We start from the raw sequence: 24,879 nt of genomic DNA, 5'->3' as shown, positions 1-24,879 counted from the left end.
ACAGAGTTTGAATGAAAACAACGGAATTAGAATGTACAGAACAGAGTTTGAATGAACACAACGGAATTAGAATGTACAGAACAGAGTTTGAATGAAAACAACGGAAGTAGAATGTACAAAACAGAGTTTGAATAAAAACAATGGAATTTGAATCAAAACAACAGAATAGAAATGTACAGAACAGAGTTTGAATGAAAAAAACGGAATTAGAATGTACAGAACAGAGTTTGAATGAAAAAAACAGAATTAGAATAAAAAAAACAGAATTGAAATGTACAGAACAGAGTTTGAATGAAAACAACGGAATTAGAATGTACAGAATAGAGTTTGAATGAAAAAAACGGAATTAGAATGTACAGAACAGAGTTTGAATGAAAAAAACAGAATTAGAATGTACAGAACAGAGTTTGAATGAAAACAATGGAATTAGAATAAAAAAAACTGAATTGAAATGTACAGAACAGAGTTTGAATGAAAACAACGGAATTAGAATGTATTAATGGTCCGTGTACTTTTCGGTATTTGAAGTTTCGTTTCAGAAAGTATAATTTAAAAAAGAAAATGAGACACTTATTTAATTCTCAACTTAAAAAGCTAAAATGAAAAACGTAAAACAATTGTTTTTTTCATTTTGTCCTTTCGCACATCAGAAACGAAAAACCCAAGAAAAAAGAACGAGAAAGGGCCCTTTATTTATTTTGTCTGAACCGGAAGTTTTAGTAGGTCAACAACCTGTACAAGTGATGCGCAAACTTATGGCAAACACTGTAGTGTGGACATCATGACGTTGGAAAAATACTCAGACGTGATCATGGAGATGGCAAAACAAGGCCTGTCATCGGAAATTATATCAGAGCGTCTGTCATATGAACACGGGGAAGTGAGAGGATTTTCTGCGAGAAATGTTAGAAAGTTTTGTGCTGAGCAAATCACTAGCTGTCGACTCTCGGACACACGGTTGGAGCTTGAGGTGACACAAGCTATAAATGAGGTAAGGTACTTTCTTCCTTCACCTTATGACTGTGTATGGTTGTCTTAACTGGGTTGTAAGGGGGTTAGTCTAGACTGTGTGCGCGCGCCCGCGCGTTTTAGCGTCTTGCGGGTGGTGGGTAACGTTAGTTATTTTAAAGATGTCTCTCACTGGTATTTGTACAGTTAATTAGCACAATACTTTAGCTTTACACATTTGCTTTCAGAATAAGCTACTTTACATTTGTTGTTCTAGTAGTAGCATGATCTTTTATTTTAAACAGGTGGGCCCAACATATGGCCGCAAAATGATGAAGGGCTATCTGTCCACAAAAGGGGTACATGCTGCAGAGGGACGAATTGGGTCAATTTTAAGAGAGGTGCATCAACCTTATCATGAAGCAAGACGCCAGGTAGCCTATGTTATTTAATCTTCCACTAGAACTGTATTCCAATGTTCTTTGTCATATTTGTGATATACATCATGTAATGGTAGGGCCTAATTCTGTTTAACAGATGTACGCCCTGCTTTAACAGTTACTTGACTCTTCCTCAAACGTATGATCAAATCTGCCTTTATCCAGTCAGCTGTCATTTATTTTTGTGATTTTTTTGTAAGGGAGCTCGGAATCTTAATCCCACACCGTACCATGCTGAATGCATGGGGCACAAGGTTCACCTGGACCAAAACGAGAAACTTGTAATGTTTGGAGTCACCCATGTTTTAGCTGTAGATGGATTCAGTAAAAAGATTGTGAGTCATTCCACAATGCCAATCAAAAACAACTTGAGCATCTATGAATATGTTTTCAGGTAATACAACCTCTCAAACCATTTATTTCATCTTAAGTGTTTTGATGGACATGTTAGTCATATTGGACATGAGCTGCACCCAAATTTACAATATTTGAATTTAAATTAGACATGCAACAGATGGGTCTGGTTATGTTCCTGAATATAATATATTAAGAACTTACCAAACATTTTGATCAACATTTTCTATTAATGTAAAAATAAATAAAATGGAATTGCACATGAATCATTTAACTACTTTATTGCAATTAATCAGTGTTCATTTATGAATGGAACAAGGTTCTTGGATTTCCACATATCTTTCAATTGTTCTGACATACATCTAAAGTCTGAGCATGACAGTGACATTGCAAAGAAACTTAAGAAATATATGTTGTCCTACTACAACTAAAATATTACCCAAAAAAAACATGAATGAATACATTCAAAATAATAACACCTTTGCTGGTCTTAAAGCAAAATAGTTAATAAATGTTCTTTATTTTTCCTGTACCAGACCTGCAGTGATCACCTATGGTATGTGGGACCAGGTGCGAGTAGACCATGGAAAGGAATTTTATTTAACACTGTTCATGCAAGAGATGCTGTCACATCATCGCTTCAATCAGGAGAGACTGCCTTATTTACAGACCTCATCCACAAGAGTAAGATTTAAGTACCATTAACATCAGCTGAAATTCTTATACTATTACGTGTACTACTACGTACATTTAAGACATGTTTCTTTTAACTCTTTTAGAACCACACAGTTGAAAGGATTTGGCCTGAAATCAACAACCGTGTCAACTACCCACTAAAAACTGCCCTACTCCAGCTGATGGACCAGGAGGAGATAGATATGGAGGATAACCTTGTGCGATACTGTGTGTCCAATCTAACCTGTCAGCTGTGTAACATTGGTCTTGCAAGTGTGGTAGAATCATGGAATGCTCATAGAATCCCAGGTAAAAAAAAAAAAAAAAAAAAGTCAGATTGCTTACAACCCTGATAATGAACATTTAAACACCTCCTCTATTTTTTACAGGAAAAGGCATACCAAATCACTTTGCAGAACATGGGTGTAAAAGAAGAATTTCTCCAGAGCTCTTGCCAAATGCACTTGAAGCAGCAGACCTTTACAGGCAGCACTTGGGATCTGCACTCAAAGAATATTCGACTTTTGGAGTTGATCCCTTCACAACCGAACAGGACAAACTTAGAACAGAGAGTCATTTTGCAGAAAAATATCCTGATATTTCACATTTGTTTTTTAGAGCCGTAAATGGTGACTTTATGCCATACAAAGAAGCTCTGCTCTGTCTCATAAACATAACTCAGAGAAATGTATGAACCACTGCATCTGTAAACTGTACAGAACAGACAAAAAAAAAAATCAACTGACTGTAAACATTTGTGTGTACACACTACATTACTCCTCTGCAAAAAAAGATTTCAATACAGAAAATGCAGCTGTTAGACCAGTAATTTGTAGAACTCCGTTGTTACTCTCCCTGCATTTTGCACAGTGCTGTGATGTCTCTTGCCACTGTTCCACACATGTCTTGCAGCCAATAATGCTTCTGCAGCACAGTGAGAACACTGGATCCTCAATGATGTCTGCAAAAGTAAATCAGATAAGTGAGACTGTTATCCATTTATGTTGAATTTAGTTCAAACTATAGGTTCAAAGTCAGTCTTGACATAAATTTACAGACAGCATGCAGAATATTTTTGGTTATTCTGTAATTCCTCTTGTTCACGCTGTTCTGAGAAAGTCCCTGTCTATATTTTTGTCTATAATTGATGAGGGGCAAAATCAGTACATTTTCTCAATTAGCAAGCAAGAAAAATGAAAAAGTTACAGGTACTTGATTCAATATATGCAACTACAGTCCCATTTTAAATGTGAACTTTTTAGTTTTACATTACTGTGAACAGTGTACCGTCACCCATACTGACATTGTAATCAATTTGAAAAGCTATACTTTCATAGTCAAGATTGCAAGGAGAACCCAAATTAAATGTGCATGTAAACTTTTGAATGTTATGTTACAGTAGACCTGCATCTTGATTGTCTGTGCCTAAGTATTTAAATGGACACTGCTGAATAAAGAGCCTATGTTTGGTAAAAAAATGTTTGTCCAAAGTAATGATTGAATGTGGTTTGACATTGTTTTAATTGTAATTAAAATGTTAGTGTAGATGTATTTACTAAGCAACATTTGAACATACTCATACAAACCACGCAGCTAAATCCCTCCTTGAGTGTCTGCAGCTTGGGGGTTGTGACTTTCTGGGCAACTGCAAGATCAGTGAGCTCTTTGATTGCTGCTGTGACAGCTGGCAGACTTTGAGATGCCAACACCAACTCTTCTATTTTGTCACTCACTTCTCCCAAACTGGCACTGTCATCATCTTTATGGCTGCTACAAATAAAAATGGATAATCAGATGTCAAAGCTACTTACTGGCTTAAAGAAACATCACATCACTTACTGATAGATGATGATTTATGTAGTGATGTCTTACTGCTATTATAGGATTTAAATCAAATTAATTCTTCTATATTGATGTTCATCCTATAGTATATACATATTTATTCACATACCTCAGTTTCTTCCTCTTTGTTCCCTGGAGGCAATTAAAGTCTTGTTCAGGCACAGCAAGAATTTTTCGTGCATTTTGTCTCCAGTACTGTGACCCTACAGATGAAAAACAAAACCAAAGAAACCTGTTTAGAAGCCAATACCATATTACCCAATAAATATTACAAAGAGTCTGGTAAGACATGTCTCTCCATAAGATATGGGCTTTAGCTGTAATATTATGGCTCACCTGTTGTGCCCTCCGACTCCAGAATTGCATTGCCCTGTGCATCTGTCAAAATTATTGGGTTGTAATTACCAATGGCATCTTGCACTTTTCCTACTATCCCTTGAAGCGTAGCCTCAGACTCCAGGAATCGTACAACCACCATTCTATTGGGAATCAACCTCCCACCAACTACATCTGCAAAGTACACTGATCTGTAAAACAAAACATAATAATTTTACATATCTTGTAAAAGACAGCAGGCCACAAATCCATTCAGTGATTGCTATAGGCAAATTGTACTAAAACAGCTTTGCTATTCTTAACAATTCAACTATCCATGCACCTTATGTTTCTTTTTATTTTGCCTGTTCTGTAATTTAATATTCAAGAACACAGACTCATCCTACCTCTGAAATGTTTTGGAGGACATAGGGGAACTTGAAGTAGCCTGCTGTGAACGTGAAGGTGCAGACGCTGCCACAGCTGGTGCTCGCATAAATGCAAAACGCTGCCCGCTGGAACCTGCTGTTGGAATTGACTCCATGTCTTCTCCGTGGACTTCATAGTGACCTCTGGGTGTAAGGTCTAATGCGCTGAAAACACCAGAGACCGCACCGGGGAACATAGCCACGTTTGAATCATCCGTGATGTACAGAGTATGCGCGGATACCTGTTTAAGAAAAGTTTCCGTAAATCACGTTGCTCTGCTAACGTGTTACTCCTGTGCACACGGTTAATAGGCTCTAAAGGCTTACTTATTAGCTAGTAGCCGGTAAAAGTCAATGAATAACTATTTACACATTAGCACATGTGCACAATTCACATATTAGCACAATGAAGACGGCTAGACATAGTATTAGTAAAAGTAGGCCTACATGAAATCACCAAATGTTAACGTTAGCCGTTCCGCAGTAAGGAAGAACAATAACGTTCATAAAAAAAACTGCTGAAAGCAAAGTTTGCGAAGTTTACATATCTACCTGAAAGATGCGACCCAGTTTTTCTGCAGTCATGTCTTCGTCCCGGAGTGTCACTCTCTTAGTTTTCCTAAAAACAACGTAATGGTCCATCCTCTGTTTATTCCAGTGTAACTTTAAGGCCGTCGATCTCTTGTGTGGGGGACGGTGTGCGCGCGCCATAAAAAAACGCGCAGAAGAAGTACTTCCCGTTTCAGACATTGAAAATGCGTCTATTTTTTTGTTTTTGCGCTAGTATACTTTCATTATTTGAATCACGAAGAAATCCAAAAAAGCACGTCTAATTTTAAGTGTATGACGGCTATTTGTTACCACCGAATGAAAAAACAAGTTATTTTCGCCCATTTTATTCTTTATCAAAAATTTAAAAAATGAAAATTCTTTTAAATATCGTTTTTTCGTTTTGGTTTCTGAAACAAAACTTCAAATACCGAAAAGTACACGGACCATTAATAGTCCATTGTTTTCATTCTAATTCTGTTGTTTTCATTCAAATTCCATTGTTTTGATTCAAATTCAGTTCAATGGAAAAACAATGGAATTTGAATCAAAACAACAGAATTAGAATGTACAGAACAGAGTTTGAATGAAAACAACAGAATTAGAATGAACAGAACTGAATTTGAATCAAAACAATGGAATTTGAATGAAAACAACAGAATTAGAATGTAGAGAACAGAGTTTGAATGAAAACAACGGAATTAGAATGTACAGAACAGAGTTTGAATGAACACAACAGAATTAGAATGTACAGAACAGAGTTTGAATGAAAACAACGGAATTAGAATGTACAGAACAGAGTTTGAATGAAAACAACGGAATTAGAATGTAGAGAACAGAATTTGAAAGAAAACAATGGAATTTGAATCAAAACAAGAGAATTGAAATGTATAGAACAGAGTTTGAATGAAAAAAACGGAATTTGAATGAGAACAAGAGAATTAGAATGTACAGAACAGAGTTTGAATGAAAACAACGAAATTAGAATGAACAGAACTGAATTTGAATCAAAACAATGGAATTTGAATGAAAACAACGGAATTAGAATGTACACAACAGAGTTTGAATGAAAACAACGGAAATAGAATGTACAGAACAGAGTTTGAATGAACACAACGGAATTAGAATGTACAGAACAGCGTTTAAATGAAAACAACGGAATTAGAATGTACAGAACAGAGTTTGAATGAAAACAACGGAATTAGAATGTAGAGAACAGAATTTGAAAGAAAACAATGGAATTTGAATCAAAACAAGAGAATTGAAATGTATAGAACAGAGTTTGAATGAAAAAAACGGAATTTGAATGAGAACAAGAGAATTAGAATGTACAGAACAGAGTTTGAATGAAAACAACGGAATTAGAATGTACAGAACAGAGTTTGAATGAAAACAACGGAATTAGAATGTAGAGAACAGAATTTGAAAGAAAACAATGGAATTTGAATCAAAACAAGAGAATTGAAATGTATAGAACAAAGTTTGAATGAAAAAAACGGAATTTGAATGAAAACAACAGAATTAGAATGAAAACAATGGAATATTAAAACAAACAACAGAATTAGAATGAAAACAACGGAATTAGAGTAGAGAACAGAATTTGAAAGAAAACAATGGAATTTGAATCAAAACCACAGAATTGAAATGTACAGAACAGAGTTTGAATGAAAAAAAACGGAATTAGAATGTACAGAACAGAGTTTGAATGAAAAAAACAGAATTAGAATGTACAGAACAGAGTTTGAATGAAAACAACGGAATTAGAATGTATTAATAGTCCATTGTTTTCATTCTAATTCTGTTGTTTTCATTCAAATTCCATTGTTTTGATTCAAATTCAGTTCAATGGAAAAACAATGGAATTTGAATCAAAACAACAGAATTAGAATGTACAGAACAGAGTTTGAATGAAAACAACAGAATTAGAATGAACAGAACTGAATTTGAATCAAAACAATGGAATTTGAATGAAAACAACAGAATTAGAATGTAGAGAACAGTTTGAATGAAAACAACGGAATTAGAATGTACAGAACAGAGTTTGAATAAAAAAACAACGGAATTAGAAAAAAACAACAGAATTAGAATGAACAGAACTGAATTTGAATCAAAACAACAGAATTAGAATTAAAAAAACAGAATTGAAATGTACAGAACAGAGTTTGAATGAAAACAATGGAATTAGAATGTATTAATAGTCCATTGTTTTCATTCTAATTCTGTTGTTTTCATTCAAATTCCATTGTTTTCATTCAAATTCAGTTCAATGGAAAAACAATGGAATTTGAATCAAAACAACAGAATTAGAATGTACAGAACAGAGTTTGAATGAAAACAACAGAATTAGAATGAACAGAACTGAATTTGAATCAAAACAATGGAATTTGAATGAAAACAACAGAATTAGAATGTAGAGAACAGAGTTTGAATGAAAACAACGGAATTAGAATGTACAGAACAGAATTTGAATGAAAACAAGAGAATTAGAATGTACAGAACAGACTTTAAATGAAAACAACGGAATTAAAATGTACAGAACAGAGTTTGAATGATATCAAAGGAATTAGAATGTACAGAACAGAGTTTGAATGAAAAAAACGGAATTAGAATGTAGAGAACAGAGTTTGAATGAAAACAACGGAATTAGAATGTACAGAACAGAGTTTGAATGAAAAAAAACGGAATTAGAATGTACAGAACAGAGTTTGAATGAAAACAACGTAATTAGAACGTACAGAACAGAGTTTGAATGAAAACAACAGAATTAGAATAAAAAAACAGAATTGAAATGTACAGAACAGAGTTTGAATGAAAACAACGGAATTAGAATGTACAGAATAGAGTTTGAATGAAAACAACAGAATTAGAATATACAGAACAGAGTTTGAATGAAAAACGGAAGTAGAATGTACAAAACAGAGTTTGAATAAAAACAATGGAATTTGAATCAAAACAACAGAATAGAAATGTACAGAACAGAGGTTGAATGAAAAAAACGGAATTAGAATGTACAGAACAGAGTTTGAATGAAAACAATGGAATTAGAATAAAAAAAACTGAATTGGAATGTACAGAACAGAGTTTGAATGACAACAACGGAATTAGAATGTATTAATAGTCCATTGTTTTCATTCAAATTCCATTGTTTTGATTCAAATTCAGTTCAATGGAAAAACAATGGAATTTGAATCAAAACAACAGAATTAGAATGTACAGAACAGAGTTTGAATGAAAACAATGGAATTTGAATCAAAACAACAGAATTGAAATGTACAGAACAGAGTTTGAATGAAAAAAACGGAATTAGAATGTACGGAACAGAGTTTGAATGAAAACAAGAGAATTAGAATAAAAAAAACTGATTTGTACAGAACAGAGTTTGAAAGAAAACAACGGAATTAGAATGTACAGAACAGAGTTTGAATTAAAACAACAGAATTAGAATGTACAGAACAGACTCTGAATGAAAACAACGGAATTATGATGTACAGAACAGAGTTTGAATAAAAAAAACAACGGAATTAGAATGAAAACAACGGAATTTGAATGAAAAAAAGCAGAATTAGAATGAACAGAACTGAATTTGAATCAAAACAATGGAATTTGAATGAAAACAACAGAATTAGAATGTAGAGAACAGAGTTTGAATGAAAACAACGGAATTAGAATGTACAGAACAGAATTTGAATGAAAACAAGAGAATTAGAATGTACAGAACAGACTTTAAATGAAAACAACGGAATTAAAATGTACAGAACAGAGTTTGAATGAAAACAACGGAATTAGAATGTACAGAACAGAGTTTGAATAAAAACAATGGAATTTGAATGAAAACAACAGAATTGAAATGTACAGAACAGAGTTTGAATGAAAAAAAAACGGGATTAAAATGTACAGAACAGAGTTTGAATGAAAAAAACAGAATTAGAATGTACAGAACAGAGTTTGAATGAAAACAATGGAATTAGAATAAAAAAAACTGAATTGAAATGTACAGAACAGAGTTTGAATGAAAACAGAATTAGAATGAAAACAATGGAATATTGAAACAAACAGAATTAGAATGAAAACAACGGAATTAGAATGTACAGAACAGAGTTTGAATGAAAAAAACGGATTTGAATGTACAGAACAGAGTTTGAATGAAATCAAAGGAATTAGAATGTACAGAACAGAGTTTGAATGAAAACAACGGAATTAGAATAAAAAAAACTGAATTGAAATGTACAGAACAGACTTTGAATGAAAACAACGGAATTAGAATGTACAGAACAGACTTTGAATGAAAACAAAAGAATTAGAATGTACAGAACAGAGTTTGAATGAAAACAATGGAATTAGAATGTACAGAACAGAGTTTGAATGTAAACAACGGAATTAGAATGTACAGAACAGAGTTTGAATGAAAACAATGGAATTTGAATCAAAACAACAGAATTTAAATGTATAGCACAGAGTTTGAATGAAAAAAAAACGGAATTTGAATGAGAACAAGAGAATTAGAATGTACAGAACAGAGTTTGAATGTAAACAACGGAATTAGAATGTACAGAACAGAGTTTGAATGAAAACAATGGAATTTGAATCAAAACAACAGAATTTAAATGTATAGCACAGAGTTTGAATGAAAACAACGGAATTAGAATGTATTAGTAGTCGATTGTTTTCATTCTAATTCTGTTGTTTTCATTCAAATTCCATTGTTTTCATTCAAATTCAGTTCAATGGAAAAACAATGGAATTTGAATCAAAACAACAGAATTAGAATGAACAGAACAGAGTTTGAATGAAAACAACGGAATTAGAATGAACAGAACAGAGTTTGAATGAAAACAACGGATTTAGAATGTACAGAACAGAGTTTGAATGAAAACAACGGAATTAGAATGTACAGAACAGAGTTTGAATGAAAACAACGGAATTAGAATGTACAGAACAGAGTTTGAATGAAAAACGGAAGTAGAATGTACAGAACAGAGTTTGAATGAAAACAATGGAATTAGAATAAAAAAAACAGAATTGAAATGTACAGAACAGAGTTTGAATGAAAACAACGGAATTGGAATGTACAGAATAGAGTTTGAATGAAAACAACGGAATTAGAATGTACAGAACAGAGTTTGAATGAAAACAACGGAATTAGAATGTACAGAACAGAGTTTGAATAAAAACAATGGAATTTGAATGAAAACAACAGAATTGAAATGTACAGAACAGAGTTTGAATGAAAAAAAACGGAATTAAAATGTACAGAACAGAGTTTGAATGAAAAAAACAGAATTAGAATGTACAGAACAGAGTTTGAATGAAAACAATGGAATTAGAATAAAAAAAACTGAATTGAAATGTACAGAACAGAGTTTGAATGAAAACAGAATTAGAATGAAAACAATGGAATATTGAAACAAACAGAATTAGAATGAAAACAACGGAATTAGAATGTACAGAACAGAGTTTGAATGAAAACAACGGATTTGAATGTACAGAACAGAGTTTGAATGAAATCAAAGGAATTAGAATATACAGAACAGAGTTTGAATGAAAACAACGGAATTAGAATAAAAAAAACTGAATTGAAATGTACAGAACAGACTTTGAATGAAAACAACGGAATTAGAATGTACAGAACAGACTTTGAATGAAAAAAAAACGGAATTAAAATGTACAGAACAGAGTTTGAATGAAAAAAACAGAATTAGAATGTACAGAACAGAGTTTGAATGAAAACAACGGAATTAGAATGAACAGAACAGAGTTTGAATGAAAACAACGGAATTAGAATGTACAGAACAGACTTTGAATGAAAACAACGGAATTAGAATGTACAGAACAGAGTTTGAATGAAAAACGGAAGTAGAATGTACAGAACAGAGTTTGAATAAAAACAATGGAATTAGAATGTACAGAACAGACTTTGAATGAAAACAACGGAATTAGAATGTACAGAACAGAGTTTGAATAAAAAAACAACGGAATTAGAATGAAAACAACTGAATTAGAATGTACAGAACAGAGTTTGAATGAAAACAACGGAATTAGAATGTACAGAACAGAGTTTGAATGAAAACAAGGGATTGAGAATATACAGAACAGAGTTTGAATGAAAACAACGGAAGTAGAATGTACACAACAGACTTTGAATGAAAACAACGGAATTAGAATGTACAGAACAGAGTTTGAATGAAAAACGGAAGTAGAATGTACAGAGCAGAGTTTGAATAAAAACAATGGAATTAGAATGTACAGAACAGAGTTTGAATGAAAACAACGGAATTAGAATGTACAGAACAGACTTTGAATGAAAACAACGGAATTAGAATGTACAGAACAGAGTTTGAATAAAAACAATGGAATTAGAATGTACAGAACAGACTTTGAATGAAAACAACGGAATTAGAATGTACAGAACAGACTTTGAATGAAAACAACGGAATTAGAATGTACAGAACAGAGTTTGAATAAAAAAACAACGGAATTAGAATGAAAACAACTGAATTAGAATGTACAGAACAGAGTTTGAATGAAAACAACGGAATTAGAATGAAAACAACGGAATTAGAATGTACAGAACAGACTTTGAATGAAAACAACGGAATTAGAATGTACAGAACAGAGTTTGAATGAAAAGAACGGAATTAGAATGTACAGAACAGAGTTTGAATAAAAAAACAACGGAATTAGAATGTAGAGAACAGAATTTGAATCAAAACAATGGAATTTGAATCAAAACAACAGAATTAAAATGTACAGAACAGAGTTTGAATGAAAACAACGGAATTAGAATGTACAGAACAGAGTTTGAATGAAAACAAGGGAATTAGAATATACAGAACAGAGTTTGAATGGAATTCCGAACATTCCGGAACCTTGGTGCATTCCGGAATTCCGAACATTCCCGAACCTTGGTGCATTCCGGAACTCTGAACATTCCGGAATTCCGAACATTCCGGAACCTTGGTTCATTCCGGAACTCTGAACATTCCGGAATTCCGAACATTCCGGAACCTTGGTGCATTCCGGAACTCTGAACATTCCGGAACCTTTGTGCATTCCGGAACCTTGGTGCATTCCGGAACTCTGAACATTCCGGAATTCCGAACATTCCGGAACCTTGGTGCATTCCGGAATTCCGAACATTCCGGAACCTTGGTGCATTCCGGAACCTTGGTGCATTCCGGAATTCTGAACATTCCGGAACCTTGGTGCATTCCGGAACTCTGAACATTCCGGAACCTTGGTGCATTCTGGAACTCTGAACATTCTGGAATTCCGAACATTCCAGAACCTTGGTGCATTCCGGAACCCTGAACATTCCGGAATTCCGAACATTCCGGAACCTTGGTGCATTCCGGAATTCTGAACATTCCGGAACTCTGAACAATCCGGAATTCCGAACATTCCGGAACCTTGGTGCATTCCGGAACGCTGAACATTCCGGAATTCCGAACATTCCGGAACCTTGGTGCATTTTCGGAACTCGACCGAAACAAAGTATAGGTTTTCATTATGTGAATAACTTGGAAATCTTAGCTCAAACAGCTGCAAAACCTGTTTGCCCAGCACGGAGACCTTGAGTTCTATAAGATAAAGCCATAAACATGTTTGTCTGAGTCTTCTATCAAAAGTTACAGCTATTTATATGAAGTTATACAAAAACGCTTTCTTTCGCCAAGACAGTGCGTTTCTCACTGTTACATGCATTTGAATGGGGAACTCGACCGAAACAAAGTATAGGTTTTCATTATGTGAATAACTTGGAAATCTTAGCTCAAACAGCTGCAAAACCTGTTTGCCCAGCACGGAGACCTTGAGTTCTATAAGATAAAGCCATAAACATGTTTGTCTGAGTCTTCTATCAAAAGTTACAGCTATTTATATGAAGTTGTACAAAAACGCTTTCTTTCGCCAAGACAGTGCGTTTCTCACTGTTACATGCATTTGAATGGGGAACTCGACCGAAACAAAGTATAAGTTTTCATTATGTGAATAACTTGGAAATCTTAGCTCAAACAGCTGCAAAACCTGTTTTCCCAGCACGGAGACCTTGAGTTCTATAATATAAGGCCATAAAAATGTTTGTCTGAGTCTTCTATCAAAAGTTACAGCTATTTCTATGAAGTTGTACGAAAACGTTTTCTTTCGCCAAGACAGTGCGTTTCTCACTGTTACATGCATTTGAATGGGGAACTCGACCGAAACAAAGTATAGGTTTTCATTATGTGAATAACTTGGAAATCTTAGCTCAAACAGCTGCAAAACCTGTTTGCCCAGCACGGGAACCTTGAGTTCTATAAGATAAAGCCATAAACATGTGTATCCGAGTCTTCTATCAAAAGTTACAGCTATTTATATGAAGTTGTACAAAAACGCTTTCTTTCGCCAAGACAGTGCGTTTCTCACTGTTACATGCATTTGAATGGGGAACTCGACCGAAACAAAGTATAGGTTTTCATTATGTGAATAACTTGGAAATCTTAGCTCAAACAGCTGCAAAACCTGTTTGCCCAGCACGGAGACCTTGAGTTCTATAAGATAAAGCCATAAACATGTGTATCCGAGTCTTCTATCAAAAGTTACAGCTATTTATATGAAGTTGTACAAAAACGCTTTCTTTCGCCAAGACAGTGCGTTTCTCACTGTTACATGCATTTTGAATGGGGAACTCGACCGAAACAAAGTATAAGTTTTCATTATGTGAATAACTTGGAAATCTTAGCTCAAACAGCTGCAAAACCTGTTTTCCCAGCACGGAGACCTTGAGTTCTATAAGATAAAGCCATAAACATGTTTGTCTGAGTCTTCTATCAAAAGTTACAGCTATTTATATGAAGTTGTACAAAATAGCTTTCTTTCGCCAAGACAGTGCGTTTCTCACTGTTACATGCATTTGAATGGGGAACTCGACCGAAACAAAGTATAGGTTTTCATTATGTGAATAACTTGGAAATCTTAGCTCAAACAGCTGCAAAACCTGTTTGCCCAGCACGGGAACCTTGAGTTCTATAAGATAAAGCCATAAACATGTTTGTCTAAGTCTTCTATCAAAAGTTACAGCTATTTATATGAAGTTGTACAAAAACGCTTTCTTTCGCCAAGACAGTGCGTTTCTCACTGTTACATGCATTTGAATGGGGAACTCCACCGAAACAAAGTATAGGTTTTCATTATGTGAATAACTTGGAAATCTTAGCTCAAACAGCTGCAAAACCTGTTTGCCCAGCACGGAGACCTTGAGTTCTATAAGATAAAGCCATAAACATGTTTGTCTGAGTCTTCTATCAAAAGTTACAGCTATTTCTATGAAGTTGTACGAAAACGTTTTCTTTCGCCAAGACAGTGCGTTTCTCACTGTTACATGCATTTGAATGGGGAACTCCACCGAAACAAAGTATAGGTTTTCATTATGTGAATAACTTGGAAATCTTAGCTCAAACAGCTGCAAAACCCGTTTGCCCAGCACGGGAACCTTGAGTTCTATAAGATAAAGCCATAAACATGTGTATCCGAGTCTTCTATCAAAAGTTACAGCTATTCATATGAAGTTGTACAAAAACGCTTTCTTTCGCCAAGACAGTGCGTTTCTCACTGTTACATGCATTTGAATGGGGAACTCGACCGAAACAAAGTATAGGTTTTCATTATGTGAATAACTTGGAAATCTTAGCTCAAACAGCTGCAAAACCTGTTTTCCCAGCACGGGAACCTTGAGTTCTATAAGATAAAGCCATAAACATGTTTGTCTAAGTCTTCTATCAAAAGTTACAGCTATTTCTATGAAGTTGTACAAAAACGCTTTCTTTCGCCAAGACAGTGCGTTTCTCACTGTTACATGCATTTGAATGGGGAACTCGACCGAAACAAAGTATAGGTTTTCATTATGTGAATAACTTGGAAATCTTAGCTCAAACAGCTGCAAAACCTGTTTGCCCAGCACGGAGACCTTGAGTTCTATAAGATAAAGCCATAAACATGTGTATCCGAGTCTTCTATCAAAAGTTACAGCTATTTCTATGAAGTTGTACAAAAACGCTTTCTTTCGCCAAGACAGTGCGTTTCTCACTGTTACATGCATTTTGAATGGGGAACTCGACCGAAACAAAGTATAAGTTTTCATTATGTGAATAACTTGGAAATCTTAGCTCAAACAGCTGCAAAACCTGTTTTCCCAGCACGGAGACCTTGAGTTCTATAAGATAAAGCCATAAACATGTTTGTCTGAGTCTTCTATCAAAAGTTACAGCTATTTATATGAAGTTGTACAAAATAGCTTTCTTTCGCCAAGACAGTGCGTTTCTCACTGTTACATGCATTTGAATGGGGAACTCGACCGAAACAAAGTATAGGTTTTCATTATGTGAATAACTTGGAAATCTTAGCTCAAACAGCTGCAAAACCTGTTTGCCCAGCACGGGAACCTTGAGTTCTATAAGATAAAGCCATAAACATGTTTGTCTAAGTCTTCTATCAAAAGTTACAGCTATTTATATGAAGTTGTACAAAAACGCTTTCTTTCGCCAAGACAGTGCGTTTCTCACTGTTACATGCATTTGAATGGGGAACTCCACCGAAACAAAGTATAGGTTTTCATTATGTGAATAACTTGGAAATCTTAGCTCAAACAGCTGCAAAACCTGTTTGCCCAGCACGGAGACCTTGAGTTCTATAAGATAAAGCCATAAACATGTTTGTCTGAGTCTTCTATCAAAAGTTACAGCTATTTCTATGAAGTTGTACGAAAACGTTTTCTTTCGCCAAGACAGTGCGTTTCTCACTGTTACATGCATTTGAATGGGGAACTCCACCGAAACAAAGTATAGGTTTTCATTATGTGAATAACTTGGAAATCTTAGCTCAAACAGCTGCAAAACCCGTTTGCCCAGCACGGGAACCTTGAGTTCTATAAGATAAAGCCATAAACATGTGTATCCGAGTCTTCTATCAAAAGTTACAGCTATTCATATGAAGTTGTACAAAAACGCTTTCTTTCGCCAAGACAGTGCGTTTCTCACTGTTACATGCATTTGAATGGGGAACTCGACCGAAACAAAGTATAGGTTTTCATTATGTGAATAACTTGGAAATCTTAGCTCAAACAGCTGCAAAACCTGTTTGCCCAGCACGGAGACCTTGAGTTCTATAAGATAAAGCCATAAACATGTGTATCCGAGTCTTCTATCAAAAGTTACAGCTATTTCTATGAAGTTGTACAAAAACGCTTTCTTTCGCCAAGACAGTGCGTTTCTCACTGTTACATGCATTTTGAATGGGGAACTCGACCGAAACAAAGTATAAGTTTTCATTATGTGAATAACTTGGAAATCTTAGCTCAAACAGCTGCAAAACCTGTTTTCCCAGCACGGAGACCTTGAGTTCTATAAGATAAAGCCATAAACATGTTTGTCTAAGTCTTCTATCAAAAGTTACAGCTATTTATATGAAGTTGTACAAAAACGCTTTCTTTCGCCAAGACAGTGCGTTTCTCACTGTTACATGCATTTGAATGGGGAACTCCACCGAAACAAAGTATAGGTTTTCATTATGTGAATAACTTGGAAATCTTAGCTCAAACAGCTGCAAAACCTGTTTGCCCAGCACGGAGACCTTGAGTTCTATAAGATAAAGCCATAAACATGTTTGTCTGAGTCTTCTATCAAAAGTTACAGCTATTTCTATGAAGTTGTACGAAAACGTTTTCTTTCGCCAAGACAGTGCGTTTCTCACTGTTACATGCATTTGAATGGGGAACTCCACCGAAACAAAGTATAGGTTTTCATTATGTGAATAACTTGGAAATCTTAGCTCAAACAGCTGCAAAACCCGTTTGCCCAGCACGGGAACCTTGAGTTCTATAAGATAAAGCCATAAACATGTGTATCCGAGTCTTCTATCAAAAGTTACAGCTATTCATATGAAGTTGTACAAAAACGCTTTCTTTCGCCAAGACAGTGCGTTTCTCACTGTTACATGCATTTGAATGGGGAACTCGACCGAAACAAAGTATAGGTTTTCATTATGTGAATAACTTGGAAATCTTAGCTCAAACAGCTGCAAAACCTGTTTTCCCAGCACGGGAACCTTGAGTTCTATAAGATAAAGCCATAAACATGTTTGTCTAAGTCTTCTATCAAAAGTTACAGCTATTTCTATGAAGTTGTACAAAAACGCTTTCTTTCGCCAAGACAGTGCGTTTCTCACTGTTACATGCATTTGAATGGGGAACTCGACCGAAACAAAGTATAGGTTTTCATTATGTGAATAACTTGGAAATCTTAGCTCAAACAGCTGCAAAACCTGTTTGCCCAGCACGGAGACCTTGAGTTCTATAAGATAAAGCCATAAACATGTGTATCCGAGTCTTCTATCAAAAGTTACAGCTATTTCTATGAAGTTGTACAAAAACGCTTTCTTTCGCCAAGACAGTGCGTTTCTCACTGTTACATGCATTTTGAATGGGGAACTCGACCGAAACAAAGTATAAGTTTTCATTATGTGAATAACTTGGAAATCTTAGCTCAAACAGCTGCAAAACCTGTTTTCCCAGCACGGAGACCTTGAGTTCTATAAGATAAAGCCATAAACATGTTTGTCTGAGTCTTCTATCAAAAGTTACAGCTATTTATATGAAGTTGTACAAAATAGCTTTCTTTCGCCAAGACAGTGCGTTTCTCACTGTTACATGCATTTGAATGGGGAACTCCACCGAAACAAAGTATAGGTTTTCATTATGTGAATAACTTGGAAATCTTAGCTCAAACAGCTGCAAAACCTGTTTTCCCAGCACGGGAACCTTGAGTTCTATAAGATAAAGCCATAAACATGTTTGTCTAAGTCTTCTATCAAAAGTTACAGCTATTTATATGAAGTTGTACAAAAACGCTTTCTTTCGCCAAGACAGTGCGTTTCTCACTGTTACATGCATTTGAATGGGGAACTCGACCGAAACAAAGTATAGGTTTTCATTATGTGAATAACTTGGAAATCTTAGCTCAAACAGCTGCAAAACCTGTTTGCCCAGCACGGAGACCTTGAGTTCTATAAGATAAAGCCATAAACATGTTTGTCTGAGTCTTCTATCAAAAGTTACATCTATTTATATGAAGTTATACAAAAACGCTTTCTTTCGCCAAGACAGTGCGTTTCTCACTGTTACATGCATTTGAATGGGGAACTCGACCGAAACAAAGTATAGGTTTTCATTATGTGAATAACTTGGAAATCTTAGCTCAAACAGCTGCAAAACCTGTTTTCCCAGCACGGGAACCTTGAGTTCTATAAGATAAAGCCATAAACATGTTTGTCTGAGTCTTCTATCAAAAGTTACGGCTATTTATATGAAGTTGTACAAAAACGCTTTCTTTCGCCAAGACAGTGCGTTTCTCACTGTTACATGCATTTGAATGGGGAACTCGACCGAAACAAAGTATAGGTTTTCATTATGTGAATAACTTGGAAATCTTAGCTCAAACAGCTGCAAAACCTGTTTTCCCAGCACGGGAACCTTGAGTTCTATAAGATAAAGCCATAAACATGTTTGTCTGAGTCTTCTATCAAAAGTTACAGCTATTTCTATGAAGTTGTACAAAAACGTTTTCTTTCGCCAAGATAGTGCGTTTCTCACTGTTACATGCATTTTGAATGGGGAACTCGACCGAAACAAAGTATAGGTTTTCATTATGTGAATAACTTGGAAATCTTAGCTCAAACAGCTGCAAAACCTGTTTTCCCAGCACGTAGACCTTGAGTTCTATAAGATAAAGCCATAAACATGTGTATCCGAGTCTTCTATCAAAAGTTACAGCTATTTCTATGAAGTTGTACAAAAACGCTTTCTTTCGCCAAGACAGTGCGTTTCTCACTGTTACATGCATTTGAATGGGGAACTCGACCGAAACAAAGTATAAGTTTTCATTATGTGAATAACTTGGAAATCTTAGCTCAAACAGCTGCAAAACCTGTTTTCCCAGCACGGAGACCTTGAGTTCTATAAGATAAAGCCATAAACATGTTTGTCTGAGTCTTCTATCAAAAGTTACAGCTATTTATATGAAGTTGTACAAAATAGCTTTCTTTCGCCAAGACAGTGCGTTTCTCACTGTTACATGCATTTGAATGGGGAACTCGACCGAAACAAAGTATAGGTTTTCATTATGTGAATAACTTGGAAATCTTAGCTCAAACAGCTGCAAAACCTGTTTTCCCAGCACGGGAACCTTGAGTTCTATAAGATAAAGCCATAAACATGTTTGTCTGAGTCTTCTATCAAAAGTTAAAGCTATTTATATGAAGTTGTACAAAAACGCTTTCTTTCGCCAAGACAGTGCGTTTCTCACTGTTACATGCATTTGAATGGGGAACTCGACCGAAACAAAGTATAGGTTTTCATTATGTGAATAACTTGGAAATCTTAGCTCAAACAGCTGCAAAACCTGTTTGCCCAGCACGGAGACCTTGAGTTCTATAAGATAAAGCCATAAACATGTTTGTCTGAGTCTTCTATCAAAAGTTACAGCTATTTATATGAAGTTATACAAAAACGCTTTCTTTCGCCAAGACAGTGCGTTTCTCACTGTTACATGCATTTGAATGGGGAACTCGACCGAAACAAAGTATAGGTTTTCATTATGTGAATAACTTGGAAATCTTAGCTCAAACAGCTGCAAAACCTGTTTTCCCAGCACGGGAACCTTGAGTTCTATAAGATAAAGCCATAAACATGTTTGTCTGAGTCTTCTATCAAAAGTTACGGCTATTTATATGAAGTTGTACAAAAACGCTTTCTTTCGCCAAGACAGTGCGTTTCTCACTGTTACATGCATTTGAATGGGGAACTCGACCGAAACAAAGTATAGGTTTTCATTATGTGAATAACTTGGAAATCTTAGCTCAAACAGCTGCAAAACCTGTTTTCCCAGCACGGAGACCTTGAGTTCTATAATATAAGGCCATAAACATGTTTGTCTGAGTCTTCTATCAAAAGTTACAGCTATTTCTATGAAGTTGTACAAAAACGTTTTCTTTCGCCAAGATAGTGCGTTTCTCACTGTTACATGCATTTTGAATGGGGAACTCGACCGAAACAAAGTATAGGTTTTCATTATGTGAATAACTTTGAAATCTTAGCTCAAACAGCTGCAAAACCTGTTTTCCCAGCACGTAGACCTTGAGTTCTATAATATAAGGCCATAAACATGTTTGTCTGAGTCTTCTATCAAAAGTTACAGCTATTTCTATGAAGTTGTACAAAAACGTTTTCTTTCGCCAAGACAGTGCGTTTCTCACTGTTACATGCATTTTGAATGGGGAACTCGACCGAAACAAAGTATAGGTTTTCATTATGTGAATAGCTTGGAAATCTTAGCTCAAACAGCTGCAAAACCTGTTTGCCCAGCACGGAGACCTTGAGTTCTATAAGATAAAGCCATAAACATGTGTATCCGAGTCTTCTATCAAAAGTTACAGCTATTTCTATGAAGTTGTACAAAAACGCTTTCTTTCGCCAAGACAGTGCGTTTCTCACTGTTACATGCATTTTGAATGGGGAACTCGACCGAAACAAAGTATAAGTTTTCATTATGTGAATAACTTGGAAATCTTAGCTCAAACAGCTGCAAAACCTGTTTTCCCAGCACGGGAACCTTGAGTTCTATAAGATAAAGCCATAAACATGTTTGTCTAAGTCTTCTATCAAAAGTTACAGCTATTTATATGAAGTTGTACAAAAACGCTTTCTTTCGCCAAGACAGTGCGTTTCTCACTGTTACATGCATTTGAATGGGGAACTCGACCGAAACAAAGTATAGGTTTTCATTATGTGAATAACTTGGAAATCTTAGCTCAAACAGCTGCAAAACCTGTTTGCCCAGCACGGAGACCTTGAGTTCTATAAGATAAAGCCATAAACATGTTTGTCTGAGTCTTCTATCAAAAGTTACAGCTATTTATATGAAGTTATACAAAAACGCTTTCTTTCGCCAAGACAGTGCGTTTCTCACTGTTACATGCATTTGAATGGGGAACTCCACCGAAACAAAGTATAGGTTTTCATTATGTGAATAACTTGGAAATCTTAGCTCAAACAGCTGCAAAACCTGTTTTCCCAGCACGGGAACCTTGAGTTCTATAAGATAAAGCCATAAACATGTTTGTCTGAGTCTTCTATCAAAAGTTACGGCTATTTATATGAAGTTGTACAAAAACGCTTTCTTTCGCCAAGACAGTGCGTTTCTCACTGTTACATGCATTTGAATGGGGAACTCGACCGAAACAAAGTATAGGTTTTCATTATGTGAATAACTTGGAAATCTTAGCTCAAACAGCTGCAAAACCTGTTTTCCCAGCACGGGAACCTTGAGTTCTATAAGATAAAGCCATAAACATGTTTGTCTGAGTCTTCTATCAAAAGTTACGGCTATTTATATGAAGTTGTACAAAAACGCTTTCTTTCGCCAAGACAGTGCGTTTCTCACTGTTACATGCATTTGAATGGGGAACTCCACCGAAACAAAGTATAGGTTTTCATTATGTGAATAACTTGGAAATCTTAGCTCAAACAGCTGCAAAACCTGTTTTCCCAGCACGGAGACCTTGAGTTCTATAATATAAGGCCATAAACATGTTTGTCTGAGTCTTCTATCAAAAGTTACAGCTATTTCTATGAAGTTGTACAAAAACGTTTTCTTTCGCCAAGATAGTGCGTTTCTCACTGTTACATGCATTTTGAATGGGGAACTCGACCGAAACAAAGTATAGGTTTTCATTATGTGAATAACTTGGAAATCTTAGCTCAAACAGCTGCAAAACCTGTTTTCCCAGCACGTAGACCTTGAGTTCTATAAGATAAAGCCATAAACATGTGTATCCGAGTCTTCTATCAAAAGTTACAGCTATTTCTATGAAGTTGTACAAAAACGCTTTCTTTCGCCAAGACAGTGCGTTTCTCACTGTTACATGCATTTGAATGGGGAACTCGACCGAAACAAAGTATAAGTTTTCATTATGTGAATAACTTGGAAATCTTAGCTCAAACAGCTGCAAAACCTGTTTTCCCAGCACGGAGACCTTGAGTTCTATAAGATAAAGCCATAAACATGTTTGTCTGAGTCTTCTATCAAAAGTTACAGCTATTTATATGAAGTTGTACAAAATAGCTTTCTTTCGCCAAGACAGTGCGTTTCTCACTGTTACATGCATTTGAATGGGGAACTCGACCGAAACAAAGTATAGGTTTTCATTATGTGAATAACTTGGAAATCTTAGCTCAAACAGCTGCAAAACCTGTTTTCCCAGCACGGGAACCTTGAGTTCTATAAGATAAAGCCATAAACATGTTTGTCTGAGTCTTCTATCAAAAGTTAAAGCTATTTATATGAAGTTGTACAAAAACGCTTTCTTTCGCCAAGACAGTGCGTTTCTCACTGTTACATGCATTTGAATGGGGAACTCCACCGAAACAAAGTATAGGTTTTCATTATGTGAATAACTTGGAAATCTTAGCTCAAACAGCTGCAAAACCTGTTTGCCCAGCACGGAGACCTTGAGTTCTATAAGATAAAGCCATAAACATGTTTGTCTGAGTCTTCTATCAAAAGTTACAGCTATTTATATGAAGTTATACAAAAACGCTTTCTTTCGCCAAGACAGTGCGTTTCTCACTGTTACATGCATTTGAATGGGGAACTCGACCGAAACAAAGTATAGGTTTTCATTATGTGAATAACTTGGAAATCTTAGCTCAAACAGCTGCAAAACCTGTTTTCCCAGCACGGGAACCTTGAGTTCTATAAGATAAAGCCATAAACATGTTTGTCTGAGTCTTCTATCAAAAGTTACGGCTATTTATATGAAGTTGTACAAAAACGCTTTCTTTCGCCAAGACAGTGCGTTTCTCACTGTTACATGCATTTGAATGGGGAACTCGACCGAAACAAAGTATAGGTTTTCATTATGTGAATAACTTGGAAATCTTAGCTCAAACAGCTGCAAAACCTGTTTTCCCAGCACGGGAACCTTGAGTTCTATAAGATAAAGCCATAAACATGTTTGTCTGAGTCTTCTATCAAAAGTTACGGCTATTTATATGAAGTTGTACAAAAACGCTTTCTTTCGCCAAGACAGTGCGTTTCTCACTGTTACATGCATTTGAATGGGGAACTCGACCGAAACAAAGTATAGGTTTTCATTATGTGAATAACTTGGAAATCTTAGCTCAAACAGCTGCAAAACCTGTTTTCCCAGCACGGAGACCTTGAGTTCTATAATATAAGGCCATAAACATGTTTGTCTGAGTCTTCTATCAAAAGTTACAGCTATTTCTATGAAGTTGTACAAAAACGTTTTCTTTCGCCAAGATAGTGCGTTTCTCACTGTTACATGCATTTTGAATGGGGAACTCGACCGAAACAAAGTATAGGTTTTCATTATGTGAATAACTTGGAAATCTTAGCTCAAACAGCTGCAAAACCTGTTTTCCCAGCACGTAGACCTTGAGTTCTATAATATAAGGCCATAAACATGTTTGTCTGAGTCTTCTATCAAAAGTTACAGCTATTTCTATGAAGTTGTACAAAAACGTTTTCTTTCGCCAAGACAGTGCGTTTCTCACTGTTACATGCATTTTGAATGGGGAACTCGACCGAAACAAAGTATAGGTTTTCATTATGTGAATAACTTGGAAATCTTAGCTCAAACAGCTGCAAAACCTGTTTGCCCAGCACGGAGACCTTGAGTTCTATAAGATAAAGCCATAAACATGTGTATCCGAGTCTTCTATCAAAAGTTACGGCTATTTATATGAAGTTGTACAAAAACGCTTTCTTTCGCCAAGACAGTGCGTTTCTCACTGTTACATGCATTTGAATGGGGAACCCGACCGAAACAAAGTATAGGTTTTCATTATGTGAATAACTTGGAAATCTTAGCTCAAACAGCTGCAAAACCTGTTTTCCCAGCACGGAGACCTTGAGTTCTATAAGATAAAGCCATAAACATGTTTGTCTGAGTCTTCTATCAAAAGTTACAGCTATTTATATGAAGTTGTACAAAAACGCTTTCTTTCGCCAAGACAGTGCGTTTCTCACTGTTACATGCATTTGAATGGGGAACTCGACCGAAACAAAGTATAGGTTTTCATTATGTGAATAACTTGGAAATCTTAGCTCAAACAGCTGCAAAACCTGTTTTCCCAGCACGGGAACCTTGAGTTCTATAAGATAAAGCCATAAACATGTTTGTCTAAGTCTTCTATCAAAAGTTACAGCTATTTATATGAAGTTGTACAAAAACGCTTTCTTTCGCCAAGACAGTGCGTTTCTCACTGTTACATGCATTTG

General features: G+C 35.6%; 2 protein-coding genes across 2 annotated transcripts; one reads left to right on the top strand and one right to left on the bottom strand.

The window, feature by feature from the left end:
• The first annotated feature begins 507 nt into the window (after positions 1-507).
• LOC147300781 (uncharacterized) lies at positions 508-3,914 on the top strand. Its single transcript, XM_086283376.1, has 6 exons — positions 508-991; positions 1,254-1,382; positions 1,589-1,782; positions 2,279-2,426; positions 2,522-2,726; positions 2,807-3,914. The coding sequence occupies exons 1-6, from the start codon at positions 782-784 to the stop codon at positions 3,109-3,111; spliced, it is 1,191 nt and encodes a 396-aa protein (XP_086139502.1). The 5' UTR covers positions 508-781; the 3' UTR covers positions 3,112-3,914.
• LOC147300780 (uncharacterized) lies at positions 2,276-5,961 on the bottom strand. The gene is made up of 6 exons (XM_086283377.1): positions 5,555-5,961; positions 4,982-5,244; positions 4,596-4,786; positions 4,369-4,462; positions 3,994-4,187; positions 2,276-3,378 (listed from the first exon to the last, which is right to left on the bottom strand). The coding sequence occupies exons 1-6, from the start codon at positions 5,750-5,752 to the stop codon at positions 3,191-3,193; spliced, it is 1,128 nt and encodes a 375-aa protein (XP_086139503.1). The 5' UTR covers positions 5,753-5,961; the 3' UTR covers positions 2,276-3,190.
• Positions 5,962-24,879: the final 18,918 nt, after the last annotated feature.

This window comes from Aulonocara sp. 'chitande type north' Nkhata Bay, linkage group LG23 (assembly GCF_057382095.1).
Source record: "Aulonocara sp. 'chitande type north' Nkhata Bay isolate Kocher_YH1m ecotype deep benthic linkage group LG23, A_spYH_male_GT1.1, whole genome shotgun sequence".
NCBI lineage: Eukaryota > Metazoa > Chordata > Actinopteri > Cichliformes > Cichlidae > Aulonocara > Aulonocara sp. 'chitande type north' Nkhata Bay.
Note: the sequence above shows the minus strand (reverse complement) of the source record. Positions and strands in the feature narration are given on the sequence as shown.